The sequence below is a fragment of the Barbus barbus genome (assembly GCF_936440315.1).
Source record: "Barbus barbus genome assembly, chromosome: 38".
Taxonomy (NCBI): domain Eukaryota; kingdom Metazoa; phylum Chordata; class Actinopteri; order Cypriniformes; family Cyprinidae; genus Barbus; species Barbus barbus.
In genome coordinates, this window is record NC_136716.1 from 4,784,426 (window position 1) to 4,803,405 (window position 18,980).

The 18,980-nt window shown below is 36.7% G+C and overlaps 1 protein-coding gene across 1 annotated transcript in view; it reads right to left on the reverse strand.

Annotated features, from left to right (window-relative positions):
- Nucleotides 1–18,980, reverse strand: part of LOC306857863 (protocadherin-15-like) — a gene marked incomplete at both ends in the record, with an annotated part of 196,347 nt that overhangs the window by 77,394 nt on the left and 99,973 nt on the right. The window contains 3 exons of the mRNA XM_079398102.1: nt 1,456–1,761; nt 10,184–10,312; nt 16,953–17,046. Coding sequence (XP_079254228.1) covers nt 1,456–1,761; nt 10,184–10,312; nt 16,953–17,046 — 529 coding nt within the window. The remainder of the gene's footprint in view (nt 1–1,455; nt 1,762–10,183; nt 10,313–16,952; nt 17,047–18,980) is intronic.

An 18,980-nucleotide genomic window follows, 5' to 3' on the forward strand; every position in this document is an offset into this window, starting at 1 on the left:
CTTCCCCGTGCATGCACGCTGGTGTCCTCGTGGGTCCAGGAAGGGTGCGTCGAGGAGGACTGCCGTACCCGTTAGGCGGCTGACGGGCCAGGATGCCGGGCCGTCGAGTCCCCCAGAAGCGCCGGGAACCTAGGAGTGAGAAGGAGCAGCGCAAGAGACGACGCCGCCGCCACTCGCTCCCGGCCCCGAGAGGGGAGCGCGTGCGGCCACTGGACTCCGCCCCTTCCCTGACGAACACTACCCTCCTTCACTAGCCCCGCGGCTTAGCGAGGACACCAGGTTCCCTGTTTATTTGGACACTTTTCCCCTTGGACACTTTATTTTCCCTTTTTATTGTTTAATAAAAACCTCTCCGAGGCTTGACGCCACACCCACTGTGTCTGTCGTTTGCTCCTCCTGCCACAATATATATATATATATATACACAGTACAATTCATTGCAGTTGTCATCATTTTCTCATCCCGTATGTCTTTCTTCCATGGAAAACACAAGGAAACATATTGAAGAATGCCACAGCTCTCAAATCTCACTTGTGCATATACTAGTCATTAAAACACGTTTCATCAAGGATTGAAGTCAATAATGTTGAACCTATAACTGCATTAACTGACAGAATTGTGATCGTTCATCTGAAAGTTAAACTTAACTTTTTCACTGGAGAAATCAATATTATGGATTTTAGCCGGAAGCAACAGTTTGAAGTTAAAATGTCTTAATGATGGATTTGGTTCTTACAAACACATTTTTTTCTCGCTTCAGAAGATGTTAATTGATGGACTGGAGTTGTGTGGATTACTTATGGATTATGTTTTTATCAGCAGTTTGAACTCTTATTCTGGTGGCACCCATTCACTGCAGAGGATCCATTGGTGAGCAAGTGATGTAATGCAACATTTCTCCAAATCTGTTCTGATGAAGAAACAAACTATTTTACATCTTGGATGACCTGAAGGTGAGTAAATTTTCAGCAAATTGGAACTTATGAATGAATTGTATATTCACAATACGATTTTTGCATTTAGAAAATAGATTTTTATTTCTTTACTATTTTCTCCAAAATTCCCATAGAAGCAAGAAAATCAGTACAAGCATTGTTCCTTCTCAGTTCATTATAAGGCAATAACCAATGTAAATTAATTTAACAATGATTATTCTTGAAAAAGAAAAAAAAGATGTGTTTAAAGAACGTCTTCTAAGCAGGCTACAAACATGTTACGGATTTTCCCTAAGGGTCTCTCAGTAAGTCAGGTTAACAAGCTACATATTCCAAATAAATTAACCAGCCAAGAACCCCTTTACAAATGTAAAACATGTCTGACTTGTCAAGTTAAGACATAAAATTAGCAAAGAAATGTTTTTTCCAGAGGCCAATTTCATAGAGTCGTGTTTTTGATCTGGCTGTGTTTGATGTGTTGAATATGTATGTGGTATGTGTACGCATGTGTGTAACTTACACTGATATTGAGGATGATCATGCCCACCGGGCTGTTTTCTGGCAATATGACATGATATGCAGGCTGGAAGAAGGCTGGACTGTTGTCATCCACATCCAGCACTTTGATGGAGAGTGTGATGGTGGTCCGACGAGGGTCCTTGGCCCCATCCGAAGCCTGCACGACCAAATCATACTGAGCTCTTTCCTCACGGTCCAGAGGCACAGCTGTGAAGATGCTGCCATCAGTGCTGATCCTGAAGAGATCTCTGTGACTGACCAGTCGGTAACGGACTTGCCCGTTAACGCCCAGATCCAGATCAGTGGCCTGGATGAGAACACACACCTACCATTAGGGGAAGTGGTGTGTGGCCAAGTATGGTGACCCATACTCGGAATTTGTGCTCTGCATTTAACCCATCCAAGTGTACACACAGTAGTGAACATACACCCGGAGCAGTGGGCAGTCATTGCTGCGGCGCCCAGGGAGCAGTTGGGGGTTAGGTGCCTTGCGTGGTATTGAGGGTGGAGAGACAGTGTTGGTTATTCACTCCCCCACCTACAATCCCTGCCGGACCTGAGACTCGAACCCACGACCTTCGGGTTACAAGTCCAACTCTTACACTCAAAGTTACACTCAAATATGCTTGCTGGACATTTTAAACCTGACTTGTATTTTCCAGTTGTTACTTTTAACAAAAATTATAAAGAGATTGTTGGGCGGATTTCATTTGCAAGTCTTTTAAATTATTAGATTTAAACATATATACTTCTTTATATCATTGAACAAATGTCTTCAATAAGACCCTTATGGACAAAATTAAAGGTTAGTAGGTTTTGAGAGAGGTCTCTAATGTTCACCAATGTTGCATTTACTGTATGTGATAAAAAACAGTGAAAACAGTAATATTCTGAAATAGTATTACAGTTTAAAATGTTTTCTATTAAAATAAATGTTGAATTGTGATTTATTCCTGTAAACTAATTTTCAGCATCGTGACTCCAGTCTTCAGTATCACATGATCCTAAGTTGTGCTGCTTAATATTTTTGTGGGAACTGTGAAACATTTATTTGATAAATAGCCAGTTCAAAAGAACAGCAATTATTTGAAATTTAACTTAACCTTGCTGTATAAAAGTTTTAACTTCTTTAAAAAATGACCCCAATATTTTGAACAGTAGTGTATGCATTATACCAAAATTTTTGAATAATATATATATAAAAGACATTTTGGTAACACTTCAGTTTGGTAAAATAGCTTTATATAAATGAACAATGCATTTACAGCTTTAATTAATTCATTATTAAGTTAATGTTAATTTCAACATACATATAATTCATGTTAGATAAAATATAATTAATCAATATTATGAACCGATATTAATTGAATGATTAATGTTACATTAGTTAAAGAAATGCAGTAGCAATGTACAATAAAAGCTTAAAAACAGATTGACATTAATACTTGCTACATATTATTGTTGTGTTGTTTTCTATTTGAAATGAATGTTGAAACCCACTGAAACAGAATTTTCTGAGGGGAATAAGGTACTAATAAAAGCTGCAAAAATGTTCATTGTTAGTACATGATACCTTCAATAACTAATGTAAACTTTTTTTAATCCACATGAACTGAATCTTACTTTTAAGTGTTATCAAAATCCCCATGGCATTCCCATTACAATTTTTAAATTCCCTCATATTTTCAGGTCTTCCGTGACTGTGGGATCCCTGCCCCCCACACAGAGAGAAATAACCTGCCCATATGGCTGCGAAAACATAACCTTAGTTTATAATTTCAACACGTCACCACACGGAGTCACTGAACCACACACACCCCTAGAGACACCTGCTTCATCAGCAGGGTGATGAGACAATCAACAAAAACACCAGCAAGATTTGTGACTCCCTGCAGTGGTGCAGACAACTGAACAGTGTTGTTCTTTGACATTCTCATGGCAATTATCCCCACTCAGCTCACAGACACCAATAAAAAGTCATACTAAATCATAACGGTACAGGAATAGTTCACCCAGTAATGAAAATTGTCATTGTTTATTCACCCTCATGTCATTCCAAACCAAGCTTTTAGGCTTCAAAGAGGATGCAAAGGCACTATAAAATTAGTCCATATGACTCGTTTTTGTTATTTTCGATAGTTATTTTTGTTAGAGTGGATGTTATTTTTTTTAGTTCTCATTCACTTTCATTGTATGGAAAAGAGCAGCTAGGATTTTCCTCAAAGTATCTTCTTTTCAATTCTCACAGAATGACCTGGGAATGACAAATGGACCATCAATAAAGCATCTCTTCCCCTCTGTGGCCTTTCAAGTTTCTCCATTTAAACACACCTTAAATATCAGATTTAATGGCATCAAGCAAACTCCCAACTGTGTTATCTGCTTCTTATCCGTTCAGCACTTGTGCATGAAAGCATCTCAATGACGCTCAGGAAAGTGCTTTTGTTTCTTATAAGCCCTGAAACAAAGCATTCCAAGACTGGCTGCTATAAAGATAGATAGAGCTATCCTTCGCCATAGGGTCGGGACTAAACTCATTCTCTACCGCCAAAGCTAAAACACCAAAGTCAATGACAGACTCAACCCTTTGACAGGTCTTTGAAGAGCCACATTTTCCAAGTTTAAAGCAACAGAATCCGAAAAATCAAGCTCTACGATATGTATTAGTGAAGGGATAAAAGTTTGCTTCAAATGTTCCTTTCATTCCTGTGAATTACAGTGATGTCTTCTATAATTTGAGGTGTTTCATATATAATTACGAGATAAATGTTTAAAGAAAATGTCAGTGGCACAGATGGTTTAGAGAAAGTTTTAGCACGCATTTATTGAAGCGGTTGTGACAGCGTGCTTTCTAAAGCCCACCAAGCTTGTCATAAGTAACAGTGAAAGTGAGAAGTTCGGGATGTGGCCTGTTATAATACCAGTCCAAAATAATACTAAATAAGACACTTATTATGGTCATTGAAAAGCCTTTAACAGCTCACAGCATAACATCTAGTGGTTGCCACTTTCATCAACAATGAACAACATGAAATTGTTTTCCATATTAAAATACTTTCTCCGATCCCAGTTAAATATACATAGACAACTATATAAGTAAACCATGTATAGGTTGGTTTTACATATAGCATTCCATTAACCAATGCCCAGAAGACGATGCATAATGAAACATAATGCACAAAGCATATGTTTTGCAGGTGTGTGCAAATGCTTTCATAAACAGGTTTTATCATCATTTAATATAAGAACTTTGAGTCACCGATGCATTTTATTTGCATAAAAGTAAATGTTTATCATTAACTGTGTACGTCTCCATTACATTTGCATGAAATTATACACCTGGATCTCCGCGACAACAGTATTCTCGATTTTCACAAGCTAACATTAAACATCAATTGTCGTTCTGTTGCACTTTTTGAAGTAGGAAGTTGAAATTGCTAACTTAAGTGCCCAGCATCATTTTGGGCAATGCGGTTCAAAAAACAGCTGGTGTTAAAACTGCTTTAATAAATAAGTGAGTGAATAACAGATTACAAAATTCCAGTATGAATGCATGAATGAATTATTGAAATAAAAATACTTAAATTCAAACAGAAAATAAAGATAGCATTACAGAGATGGCAGAACTTCCTGTGTGTACTTTATCACATGCTAAGGTAAGCTAAATCCGGTAATGAAAGCATTAATCTTCTTCTCAGTAATCAATTGAAAGTTAATTAAACTTGAATTTAGGGCACAACAGAAATGCCACGCGATGCTAGCTCGTGTTTGGGCATGTGCTGTGATGTTTGTCTTGTAAAATCACAGTAGGAGGTGATAAAGAATGCTAATTTTTAATTAACGTTGCTATTTTTTTATGGAGTAACACGCTGAAATGTGCTTTCTTAAATATCTCACCTGTCTCTGTGATGGCCCTAGACTGTGTTAAAAAATAAATAAGAAACAATCTGACAACATGCCACTATTGTTTAGCCACTCAGAATACTTTGCACTAACAACCACATGAAACTAGTGAAGCAAACTATCCTGGTTGTGGGCACACCAGCCGATTATCAAAGTTAGTGATTTTGTTCAAGGCATTTCACTCCAAATGCATTCAAAATCAGGCATCATGAAATGGGGAACACTAAAGCTTTGTCCTTAAAGACAACATGACATAAAAATCCCTTCTGACATGTTAATGCAAATGATTCTGCAGTCTTTGTAATCTTTCGTCAAAAATGTAATGACTTTCGGTACTTTTAAAACAACTTTCTTTTCAACTAACATCATGAATCCCTCTTACATTTTTAGCCAATTGCTATCAAGAATCTGGCTCCATTTTTCACAATCCAATCAATTTTGATTTACAAGACAATGAAAGACTCAAAAGTTTTTTGAAAAAGCTTGACAGATGACAACATTGTCAAAATGATCCTCAGTCAGACTCTGTATTGGCGATGTCACTTTGTAAATAAGAACTTTGCGCCTACATGGACTGTACAACATCTATAGAACATGTAATCTGCATGTGCATGACATTGTTTTCACAAATTTAAATTTTTGCAGTTTACACAGAGACAACGATGGACTCTTTTTCAAAAACCTGCACTTTGAAACCTGTTTTCAAAAGTTTGCATTTTCAGGCCCCAATGTTTGTCCATATTAACAGCCAAAACAAATAAAAAGTTTTCAGTTTTTGGTTGAAAATGGTCACATAAACACCCCCTAAGTCCCTTTTTTTCTAGCAGAACATACTGTTGTTCTTGGAAAAACTTCAGAATACGCAAATAAGTGGGTTGTGAAAGGCGTTTCACATTGATTTTACGAAGGATGATTGCATTATCAGACAAATAATGGCAGAAAGACAAGTTCTCACCATGCTTTCTAATTAGCAGTCATACTCCACACTAATTTGTAGCTCCTCTGATAACAACAGTTGCCCACTTATTTGTCTCACTTTTGCTCGGAGCCGAAATCATTATGAGGCGTATTGTCGGAATGCAGACAAGTACATCAAAGAGAAGGCCGGCAGACAATTAAGGTGTCTGCTTCTGCCCACATCAAAATGGCAAGTACACGAGTTCATAAAAATCTTTCTGAGGAAAAACAAGCACATGAATATGGACAGCATGTCAACCGACAAGTTCTCCAACCGCAGACGATGAGATGAGACTCTCTGGCCTGAACTTAACCGACTTCAAACAAGTTTAAATTTCCCATGCTGTGGCGTATTTGGAGTCATTTGAAATGAGCACGCCGGCCAGGTGTAATATCAGCAGCGATGCAGGCTCTGCTGTGATAGCGCTGATAGAGCTCTGTGGGCATTTCTCTAATGATATGGAAACCTCTGCTGCTCTTTGTTAGCCGTAGGGGATGTTTAGCTAGCGTTAAGCTTTGGACCATATCCAATGTGCCTCGTTGGGAGACGTGTCAGGAGCTCCAAATGGATTCAGGACAAGTGAGGGTTTGTAAATGAAGCTCATCATACTGCGGCACGCACACAAATATCACCTTGTCGAGAGGTGAACAATTAGCAAAAGCACTGGCGTTGTAAAGTGTAGGGATTTTGCTATACCACAGCATTATTATTTGTGCAAATGTCAGTGAGCAGGACTTTTTCACATTAATTACATGTGAAAAACAGGGAGCAAAATATGGAGTGGGATGTGTTACAATTCTAGATGTGAAAGTGGGTTCAGAGTCTATGCTGAATGTGAAACCAAATAAAATATATATTATTTATATATACACACACACATATATATATATATATATATATATATATATATATATATATATATATATATATATATATACAGTGTATTGTTGAGTAAGTTATTTTGCAGGCTTCATGCAAAAATTAACACAAGCAGTGCAGTCTGATTCACAAACAAATGGCTCTAATAAGCCGATTCTTTTCAAAGAATCAAACATACAGCTCAACCACAGAGTTCAATTAATAAAAAATAACCAGTTGCTGTTAGTGAATCAAAAAGATACAGTGGAAGAAGTGTTACTATACCTGATTTCCTGAAACAAATGACTCCTAAGAGCCATTTTTACTGAATAGTTCCAAAAGACAAGTTGCCAGTTTGAATTAGTTTAAAACACTGTCCTGTATAATCATTAGCATTAAAAAAGAGTTTCCTTCATAAGTTCAAGCAAAATGGACATTACATTGTAAACAAAGCCAAATGAATCAAACTGAATTAAAACTGGAATCTATATCAATACCAAACCAGTTTTAAATATTAGCTTCAGCGTTTTGTACAGACTCTCTAAGCAGACACATGGTGATGGAAAAAAATATATAAGGGAGGAAAATTACCTTTATACTGTCTCGCAAAAGTATTGCGATTCCCTAAGAACCTTTGCGTTCTTTTGCAAAACATTTGCATTTTTTCCGCAAACTTATAGCGCTCCCCTGAGAAACTCTGTGTTCACTAGTAAAAGCATAAAAATTGTTTTTCGGCCCATCTCATATTATTTCCACCACAACCTTTTTTTTTTTTTTTGCGAGAGAACACAACGTTTCTCAGGGGAAAGCAAAAGTTTTGTGAGAGAATGGAAAAGAATATAATTTTATTTACCATCACCATGTCCCTGTAGGGGCCCCATAGTTTTATCACTTTTTATTTATTTGATTATTTTTTGCCTTAAGTGTTACATAAGTAAGTTCATCTTTTAGAAAAGTATTTACTTCACTAGATTATCCAAAAATTAACCTTTCTGATTTCCAGAAACTACATTATGATATATATATAGTGCATAGCGTGATACAGCATCCCTAGATTACAGGAATCAAAAGCCCTGAAAAATGATGCCTGTCCATCTCATGAGGTCTGACGTGAAGTAGACATGTTTAAGGAACACTCTGCTAATAAACAGTCTGCCAGCATTAGCCTGTGATTATTCTGATGACAAAGTGCGGCTCTATTAATCTAGACCACTAATTACAACTCTTCGCAGCTTAACAGAGCCCAACAAAGTAGCTCATTACAGGACGTCCCCGAAGGTAACAAATTATTTAAATTACATTTCTTTAATTGGAAAATCATAAACAGTGGAGCGGGCAGGGTCTTTGGCGGGTATGCTGCGAGTGTATGCCAGCTGGGCGAGCGATGGGGAGAGAGTGAGATGAGGGCTCAAGAGGGCAGAGGAAGACACTCCAGCTACTGGCGTTACGCCCACGCCCCAGCAGGCACTGATTAACACCGGTCATATGAGACCACGGAAGGGATTGAAATCCTCAAATAGAACTGTACAAAAGAACAGTCAAGCTTGGTGAAATTGTAACCATGACGGATTTAAAGGAACAGGCCCATGATTTGAGATTTTGTAACTGTACCGCAAATAGTTTAGGAGGAATCACATGCAGAAGTGAATTACTTAAGGTTAGGGATTCAAACAAGCCCCTAACCCCAAGTATGAGCAATAGTAACAGTGATTCTTGTAACAACTGACTCTTATGGGCCGATTCTTATTAAAGAATCAGTCAGTAAGATTTAAAACAAGTTTGAACTGGGTTAACACCTCACTCACTCACTGTGTTGCTCCATATTTAGGATCAGGTCACATCTTAAGGCAAGATACTACAGGTAAAATCTTTGTTTCTATTTATGCAATGGTAAATTTTGATATTTACATTTACATTTATCTGACGCTTTTATCCAAAGCGACTTACAATTGCTATATATGTCAGAGGTCGCACGCCTCTGGAGCAAGTAGGGGTTAAGTGTCTTGCTCAGGGACACATTGGTGTCTCACAGTGGATTCGAACCCGGGTCTCTCACACCAAAGTCATGTGTCTTATCCACTGCGCCATCACCACCCACGATATGACTCATTTGCATATTTAAACATAACATTTCAGATTAATCAGATGGGGAAAGTTTCAGTTTCAATTGTTTCAATTGTCTTTATGCACTGGGATTAATCAACTGGGGAAAATACTGTATGTTGATACTGTATCTATTAATTTTATTTTAGTTTCTATTAGTATTATTTCATATTTTTACCATCCAGTTGCAGTCACATTTAACATTGTTTGGTCATTTTTTGCAGTCAAAACCCAATAATTTCAATAGAAACCCATGCAAATGGGTTAAAAAAATATTTCCCAACACATATTTTGCAACATTTTTGCTCAGGAGAAAAATGCACAAAAACTGGAAAGAGAGTTCCAGAGAACTGGAATGTTGCCATTCAGATATTCATATATTCTCATCTTTCACTTTTCACAAAAACTCAATTTTTCTGAAGTCATAGCTTTGTGTGAAGAATGACTCAGAGATGATGAATCTTAGTAAATAACAGAAATATTGGTCTGTTTGTCGCAAAAAAGAAAAAAATATATAATATAGTGCACAATATTACTTTTATGGAACTTGTAGGATATTTTTGTGTCTTTCATGAAATTTAAAATAATCATAACAGGTTTAAAAGATGCCTTTGCAATTTAGTTTTTCATGTGTTACAGAAAAAAGTCATGTGGGTTTGCAAGTGACACGAGGGTGGAAAAATGACTTAGAATATTCATTTCTGGGTGAATGACTCATTTAAGTCAACAACAAGTGATGGGAGATCAGAAAAGTATAACCACAAACTTAATCTCTGAAGTGTAAACTTCAAGATTTCATCTTCTGTGACTCCAGAGGGCAGAAAGCAGCTGCAGAGCAAACAGTTCAAACAGATCAAACAGCAAGGAGAACAAGTAGAAAGAATTTTGAATGTGTTTGCGGTCTTACCTTTACTTGACCCACAAAAGCATTTGCCTCTTCCTCTTGAACTGTGAGATTAAGGGGCAGCAGAGGATCGAACTCAGGGTCATTATCATTGACATCAGTCACCACTATATCCACTGTAGCAGTTGAGGTCTGAAAACAAGAAACCTTCAGGTTACTTCAATCATTACATGGATGCCTCAAAATAAAAAAAAACTTTCCAGAGTTTCAGTCAGTAATCTCAGGCCTCTGTGTGATTTTATCTGGTAACGGACTGTCTTGGCTTTCACAAACAATTATCCATTTCCACTGATTAATTTACACAGATCTTGCAAAATTGCTAACATATGTGCATTCATCATCAAGCTATGAATGGGGTCTAATGAAAAATATCCACAGCTGTTGAGCGGATTAGTGTTTCAGAGTATAGATCGCCTCAACAAATTGATGGCTGCAACTAAATTAGCATGCTGGCAGTGAGAATTACGTCTACTCACTAACAATAATTAACCATCTACGTTCACAATAATTCACAGTGTCTCATTTCTAAAGATGAAGAATGGAAACATAGTATTTAAACATTCATAAATACACAACAAACATGTAATTAGCATACCTCTACAGTTACACATTTATTATGCAAATAGTGTGACATGATTATTTTAGGGGAGCACTGCAAATGTGTGAAACTATCTATCTATCTATCTATCTATATGTATGTAAGTAGTAAATATGTGCAGATAGTTACTGACATTTTATAATATATTTATATTATAATATGGGGTGGTGATGGCGCAGTAGATAAGACACATGCCTTTGGTGTGAGAGACCCGGGTTCGAATCCACTGTGAGACACCAATGTGTCCCTGAGCAAGACACTTAACCCCCTAGTTGCTCCAGAGGCGTGCGACCTCTGACATATATAGCAATTGTAAGTCGCTTTGGATAAAAGCGTCAGCTAAATGAATAAATGTAAATGTAAATATAACATTATATATTATAATAAAGTATTATAATAGCTTATTTTTTCATGCAAATAATGTCATATTGCAGTAATCAATCTTAAAGTTAATAATATCTTAAATATCTTATATTAATCTTGAAGTTATGTATTTTTATTATAAAGATTATAACAACATAATTAAAAATGTCAGTAATAACTAGTAATTTAACATAATATTATATACAGTAATAATTTATAGACTTAATTTGTCATGTATATAATGGCATTTTCAACCACTTAGAAGCACATTGTCAGACATAGCCTAATGGTTATGGAAGGAGATACACAAGGCATGTGAATTTTTCTGCCTTCTTTCTCACTCTCTAAAAACAGCAAAAAAAGTTTACATCAATCACTAAATCAATCAATGTCTACCTTGAAAACTTTTGGCCACTCATGTTTTACACAAGTTATTTGTAGTAGACTTCAAACACAACCACACAAATAATATGATTTTGTAATTACTGTGAACAAATTAAGAGTTCATTTGCAAAAACTGATAAATGCCACTTAAAAAAAAAAAAAAGAGCTGATTGCCGTGCATTATTCTATACATCTAGTGCGATCTGAACCCTAAACACGTTTTGTCAAAAAAGGCGGTATTGTCCACTTTCAAGACATCGCGAGTTCACGTTTTACTCCAGAAGCCGACAAGCTCCCTTATTGTTTTTGAACAGAAGCCATTAAGTCCATTTTAGCGAATCAGTGCGCTGTATTCAGGTCAGGTGACAAGGCTACTTTCACTTTGAAAAGACGTGCTAGCTGAGAGGAGTTTTGTCAAAGCTGACTAAAAGTGATCGAGGATGAATCATTTCGACAAACTTGATGAACCTGTGAAATCTTCTTCAGGGCGTAAAACGAAAATATGCGTGTAATCACATCAATATACAGTCTATGATCACAACAACAACAATGTTTGTCAGGCATCTACATTGTCATCTGAGGAGATTACAAAGATTAAATCAGTGTTTTTTAAAACATGAAATGTGGAGTTATCTGCTTTTGCCAAAAAAAGACTGTTGGAGTTGCTTTTGCTATAAAACTAACTTTTAATATGTGAAAAAATGAACTTTAATCTTGTAAATTACCTGTATTTACGTTATTATTACATAACCAAAACAAACCAAATGCAGTTTAATTGATATTATTTAATGCGCAAAAAAAAACCACGTGATTTCTGAAAATAAAAATACAAATGGAATTATCGGTTTTTGCAAATTAACTCTTCAAATGTTTTTGCAGGTCAGGTTATGCAGTGCAACTTTTCAATTCAGAAGCACCAATCAATTCAAATGACACAGTCTACAGTGTGATAGTTGTTTCTGAGAACATTTCACACAAATGATTGCTTCTCCTCCAACCAGGCCTTCAGATGCTCTTATCAGACTGCACAAATGACAATTACATAACAAATAATATAGCAAGAATGATCTGACAAGTGCACAAACAAACGAGTAAATGAATAAAAAAAGTGAATCAGGCAAACAGATCAGCAATGTATCAGTATGATCTATCATTAAAAACAAACTTGCACATTTCAAACAAAACGTTTCAGAAAAGTATTTTTGCTATAAACAAGCAAACAAATAAATACATAGATACATATGGGACATGTGGATAAGTAAACAACCAGTCGAAGGCATTTCATCACAAAAAATAACTCATTCAATCAATTAATATGCAAGCAATCCAAAACTGAGCAAACTAAAAACCAAATGAAAACCAGGTATCCAGAAGTTAAGAGTGTTTCCCTCGCAACATAGTAGCTTAGCCTCTTGTCAGATCATTCTGCATCCATTTATGCTGAGTCAATCTTGTTACTTTTCCTGAAACATTAAATATCCCAGTCAAGCCAGGGAGGAAACCAATATTCCATAAATTAGCAGAAGGTTTTCCCCCTGCTGCTCGGACTTATTTGCTAAAGGTTTAAATGCTGGAGTATTTGGCAGATTGGTCCTGTAAATTTTTCATGTGCCGGCAATAAAGCTTGCTGAGTTTGCACTACGCTCTGGAGGTAGAATAAGGTTAGCTGATCCTGAGCTGAGACAAATGCACACAAGGTAATTTTGTTTGTCAACAAACAGGTTCACACCTTGTGATTAGGAACTGGAAGGATACCATTAATCTTTAAGAGAGAAAGACTATCTTGCTACTACATTGCTAAACCTGTGTATTTCCATAATAAAATGGTATGAAATGTATTCTAGATAGAACATTCACTTTGGACACTTTGGTTCATGCATTTCAGAATTATTAAAAGAGCATTAGAGATGTTGTGTGATCAGATCGATTTGTTGGTTAGTCCAGTTGTTCAGTCATATCAGCCGCAGAGGCAAAGTCACATGAGTTTTTCATTGCATATTGAGGAATTTATTTGGTAAATGTATTTCCATTGTAGTTTATGCACGTCTTCTCATTGGATAAATAAATGTAATTATGGGTAGTTGACGTATCACTTTGTAAAAATGCAAAAATTTAAAAAAAAATTATATATATGTATGAGGCGATCTAGGAACACCAGCCAGATGTCACGCTAGGACGTTTTCAGGAAATAAATGGATGGATGGGATGGGACTGGAGGGATGGATGGATGATATTGGAAGGATAGATGGACAGATGGAGGAATGGGATGGGACTTGAGGGATGGATGGGATTGGAAGGATAGATGGACTGATGGAGGAATGGGATGGGACTTGAGGGATGGATGGATGGGATTGGAAGGATAGATGGACAGATGGAGGAATGGGATGGGACTTGAGGGATGGATGGATGGGATTGGAAGGATAGATGGACAGATGGAGGAATGGGATGGGACTTGAGGGATGGATGGATGGGATTGGAAGGATAGATGGACAGATGAAGGGATGGATGGAGGGAGGGATGGGATTGGAGGGATTGGAAGGATAGATGGACAGATGGAGGAATGGGATGGGTTGGGAGGGATGGATGGATGGGATTGGAAAGATAGATGGACGGATGGAGGGATGGATGCATGGATGGAGGCATGGGATGAATGGATGGGGATTGAAAGGGAGCTAATACTGAATTGTGCCCACTCCAGCAAAATACTTTGTGCCCACTTTGTTCCTCTAACCACAGACTGGGGAATGAAGAAATTTATCTTTTGGACTTTGTGAATCTGTCTGGCTCTCGCATCACCCTGTACAATGCAAAGAGCAGCCTGTGTGACCTCAGCAGGCACAGAGGTCAACTGTGAGTTTCGCCCAGGGCCCTTAAAAAGAAACCCATTTTCCCAACTCTCCTCTGCAGAAAAGGGACTGTTTATTAAATTGGATAATGACCAGGTGGTTTAGCAAAGGTCACTGAATTTTAAAAACCTCCCAAACCGCACCTGCTCCCCCAGCCTTACGTCTCAACTTCACCCTTGATTATTAGCCGCAAGTGAATCAGAAAGGTCATCGAGGGACAGTTGTGGGTAAATGGGAAGATGGGAATGAAACCTGCAGCACTGTTTCCTCATCTTACTTTCATGAGCTCAGCACACAGGGACAGGAAAGAGGAGAGATCACGGCTCTGCCAATTAAGATGTGCTTTGAATTATTCCAGAGGTTATTAAAGTACTGGAGTCACCATCATTTGTTGGTAAAGGCTACGCTAACGTGACAATAAAGGCAAATACATTCGACTCCGATGTAGCATAATTTCACTACCTGACAGCCACCTTGACAGTTTGGATATAAATGGAGACCATTGTGCTTAAAGCAGGATCCTTATGCACTTTCTCCCTGAAGAAGGCGAGTGATTATCCTTGAGTTTGGAGGTGAACATGTTACATGTCCTTGAAGAGGGTTGTAAATCCAGGCATCTCTTTTACTGAGGAATACTAAGTGAGATTTTGACCGTTGGTTCATCCGGTAAGGGAAATAGGCTCAATGAGATAGTGAAGTGAAAGAAGGAGCTTCATAATTAAAAAGCCCGTTCAGCTCGTTTATCTCCATCATTAAGGCATAATCGCTCCATTGTAAGATGCACCTCATTTTCCTCTATTTAGATCAATCACTGTGAGCCCTTTGTGAGAGTGGAGTGCACAGGAGACACCAGTCGCTGGTAACTGCTAGGAGACTCACCCCAGCATAGGAAATCAAACACTTTTGCAAAAGAACGAACAAATTAACAGATGAATGAACAAAGGAATGGACAAACGGCAATCAGTGAGTGAAGAAATAATTAGTTTGATTGACTCACTTCATTGATTGTTTGGTAGCACAAATTAAAAAATTTTAGACTTCTCTTTACTTTGATTCTAATTCTTATCATTCCTTCTTAAAATTATTTTAATTTTCATAATTATATTTATATACTACTGCGTAATAAGCATAAAAACAAACAAGAAATCAGTGCCTTGAAATGAATGAATAAACAAATAAACAGCAATCGGTTTGATTGAATGAATAAGTGAATCAATGGAAGGGTTCTCTTTTTTCATATATATAAAAAAAAATCCACATATAATGTATTATACTTTCTTTCAAATTTTAACCATTACACACACACACACGTTGGTTTTTGTGGTTTATGGGGACTCTCCATAGGCGCAATGGTTTTTATACTGAACAAACTGTGTGTGCTATTGCCCTACACCAACCCTACACCTAAACTTAGCCCTCACAGGAGACTTTGTGCATTTTTAGATTTTCAAAAAAAACACCATTTAATATGTTTTTTAAGCCTTTTGAATTACGGGGACATAGGCAGTGTCCTCATAAACCACCTTCATATTGTAATACCTCTGTCATACCCATGTCATTATACAAATTTGTGTCCTCATAAACCACATAAACATGCACACACACACATATAAATATGTATATATACAGTACAAAAATGAACAACACGACAACTATAAACCGATTAATAAATTATATAAAACAAACTGTTCAATGTTAATGATGCCTAATATATTAATCCTAGCAAAATGAACATCATTTTAAGTGTTACTAAAATATATTTATATTGTTGGAATATTTGTATTGAGGTTGGAATAATTCATGTTTTTGAAAAAAGGTCTTTGATTCTCACCAAGGCTGCATTTATTTTCATGAATCATACAGTAAACATTAATATTGTGAAATATTATTGCTATTTAAAATGTTTTATAATTGTAACAATTGTTAATTGTTGGATATATTTAAAAATGAGTTATGGCTGCTGAAAATTCAGCTTAACATGAATAAATTACATTTTAAAATATAAATATGTATAAAATGTAAAAGTTATTTTAAATTGTAAGAATATTTCACAGTATTATTGTTTATATTTTATTTTATGCATTTATTTTTTAGATGGAGCCTTGGTGAGCATAAAATATATATATTTTTTTCAAAAACATTCAAATTGTAATTAAATTAACTTTTGACTGGTAGTGTATATATACTGTACCAACTGATTAATGAACAAACAACAATCAGTGAGTGAAAGAATGACTTGACTGTCTACACGACTAACAGAATAAATTAATCATGAATGTATTTGTTTCTTTCATTTGTGTTTATATGCAATTTTGCAAATATATCCATGCAGCTAGTAATGCTGTGATAGCTATAGAGATGACTAAACAACACTCCCAGCACACTTTATGACCATTTCTAACTCTCGTCTGCCCTTCTTTCCATCAACATGATTGAATCTGCTAGACTCTGCCTGCCATGTTGTACTGTGTCTACATGCGATGTCTGTTTAAGCAGAAGATTCGATTACGATCTTTTGAACGACAACTATGCCAGTTTTCATCTTCAATTGGGTGTGATGATTGACAGGCTTCAGCCTTACCCCATCTGGTTTGCCATCGGAGGCCGTGACCGTTAGCGTGTAGTGATCCGTGATCTCTCTGTCCAGCGTCTTCGCCAGCAACAACAGGCCAGACCTGAAAGCAAAGATGGTGTTGAAAACCTGAGGGTTATAGAGCCCAGATGTCTAAGTGTTTTAACTTTATAGTGGCTTTAGAGGGCAAGCAAAAGTGAAAGAGGGAAAACGTGTTAAAATTCACACCATGTGCTGAGAAAACAAAACTGGAAAATGTCATCCGCACAACAGGCCACAGCCAAAATCCAGACAAAGTGAATCATTTTTGGCTGAAATTAGTTCCATCAAATATAGGCTGGATGGAATTATATGCTGCTGAATGAGACGGCTGGCCAATATATTCATTTCTTGCATGACCTGTGCCACTGTAAAAGGCTGAGGACATTTTACGTGTGCCTTGGGACGATTAGGATTGAATTAATTGTTGTCAGGCAACAGCAGCCATGAGTAAAACATTCTGCCCCATTCAAATGAGTTCAAGAACACAGTGCATTTGGTAACACATTAACATTTGTTTACATGGTAATACAAGTTTAACTAAGTGAGTGAGACATACACAAAACTGTGCATTGTGAAATTTGGGGGACTGTCTGCAGGCAGGGTTACTTTTGCTGTGCAAATATGCCACATACACAAACAATACAAACTATTATATCTATTATCTATTATAACTGTAACGAGTGGGGCCGGGCCGAGAACCGTGGGAGCGGAGCGAGGCCGGTGGAGTTTAATGATAATGAGCGACACCTGTGCCACTCACCTGTCTCGAGTCCCATGTACAAGCTCTGGAAGGATAAAAGGAGGAGCGACGGCAGTGCAAGATGAAAGAGGACCAGGCCTGGACTTTAATTTGTGTTTTGTGTGCGGCAGTATTCCGTGAGGGGCTGCCACTTTACTTTTGTGTTTGTTTATTTTATTATAAAATTCTTTAAATGTTTACTGGTTCCCGCCTCCTTCCAAGAACTGTGTTACATTAACATACAATTATCTATTAAAGGGGTCATATGTGATTTCGTGTTTTCCTTTGTCTTTGGAGTGTTACAAGCTGTTTGTGCATATATATGATCCGTAAAGTTGCAAAGATTAAAGTCTCAAAACCAAAAATGTATTCTTTATAAAAGTTAAGACTCTGCCATGCCTTCCTAAAACGGCTCATTCAAACATGCCCCCACATGTCTACATCACGGTGTGGGAAAATGTGCACTGTGTCACTGTCCTGACATCCATATTTGTCATTAATTTATATTTTTGTGAGATAAAATATATACAGACAGAACTGGATAGGAACTGATTACATGTATCTGGATTACGCAATCAGATTACAAAAATTAAGTACTTGTAATTAGATTAAATTGGATTTTAAAAACTCAGAATCAGACTACAGTTACTTTATCTATTACATGATTACATATTATTCACACAATAGCACTAAACTAGCTGTAAACAAATAAAATATTGTTTTAATAAGCGTTTTATTTTGATTGATGTTAAAATCCCTTATTTTAATTTTACATTTTTATTATTTAATTAATTATTAGCTTTTCAAATCTCTTGCAGTTCCTTCATGAACCCCAGTTTGGGAAACCCTGGTAATGCAATATTTAATGCATATAATTGTTAATAACAACGAACGGAATGCATTTTCTCCCTCTTTGTATTTTTATATCAATATGGTGCAAGATTATCCTATTTAAATCAATGTGATAATCGAGTTAGGTCAAAAGTAAATTAAAAGTAGTCCGATTATATTACCTAAAATGTGTGATGTAATGAATTATCTTACTAATTATAATTTTTGTCATGTAATTTAGAATCGGTATCGGACAACAATTTATAAGTAATCTACCCAGCTTTGTATACAGATACTGTATATTGGTACTGACCACTGAAAAAATCCATTCAACTTGAAATATTGCCCAAAATTAGGCATTTTGGAGTGAGATGTTAAGATTAATGGGTAACACTTTATTTTAAGGTGTCCCTGTTACACATGCT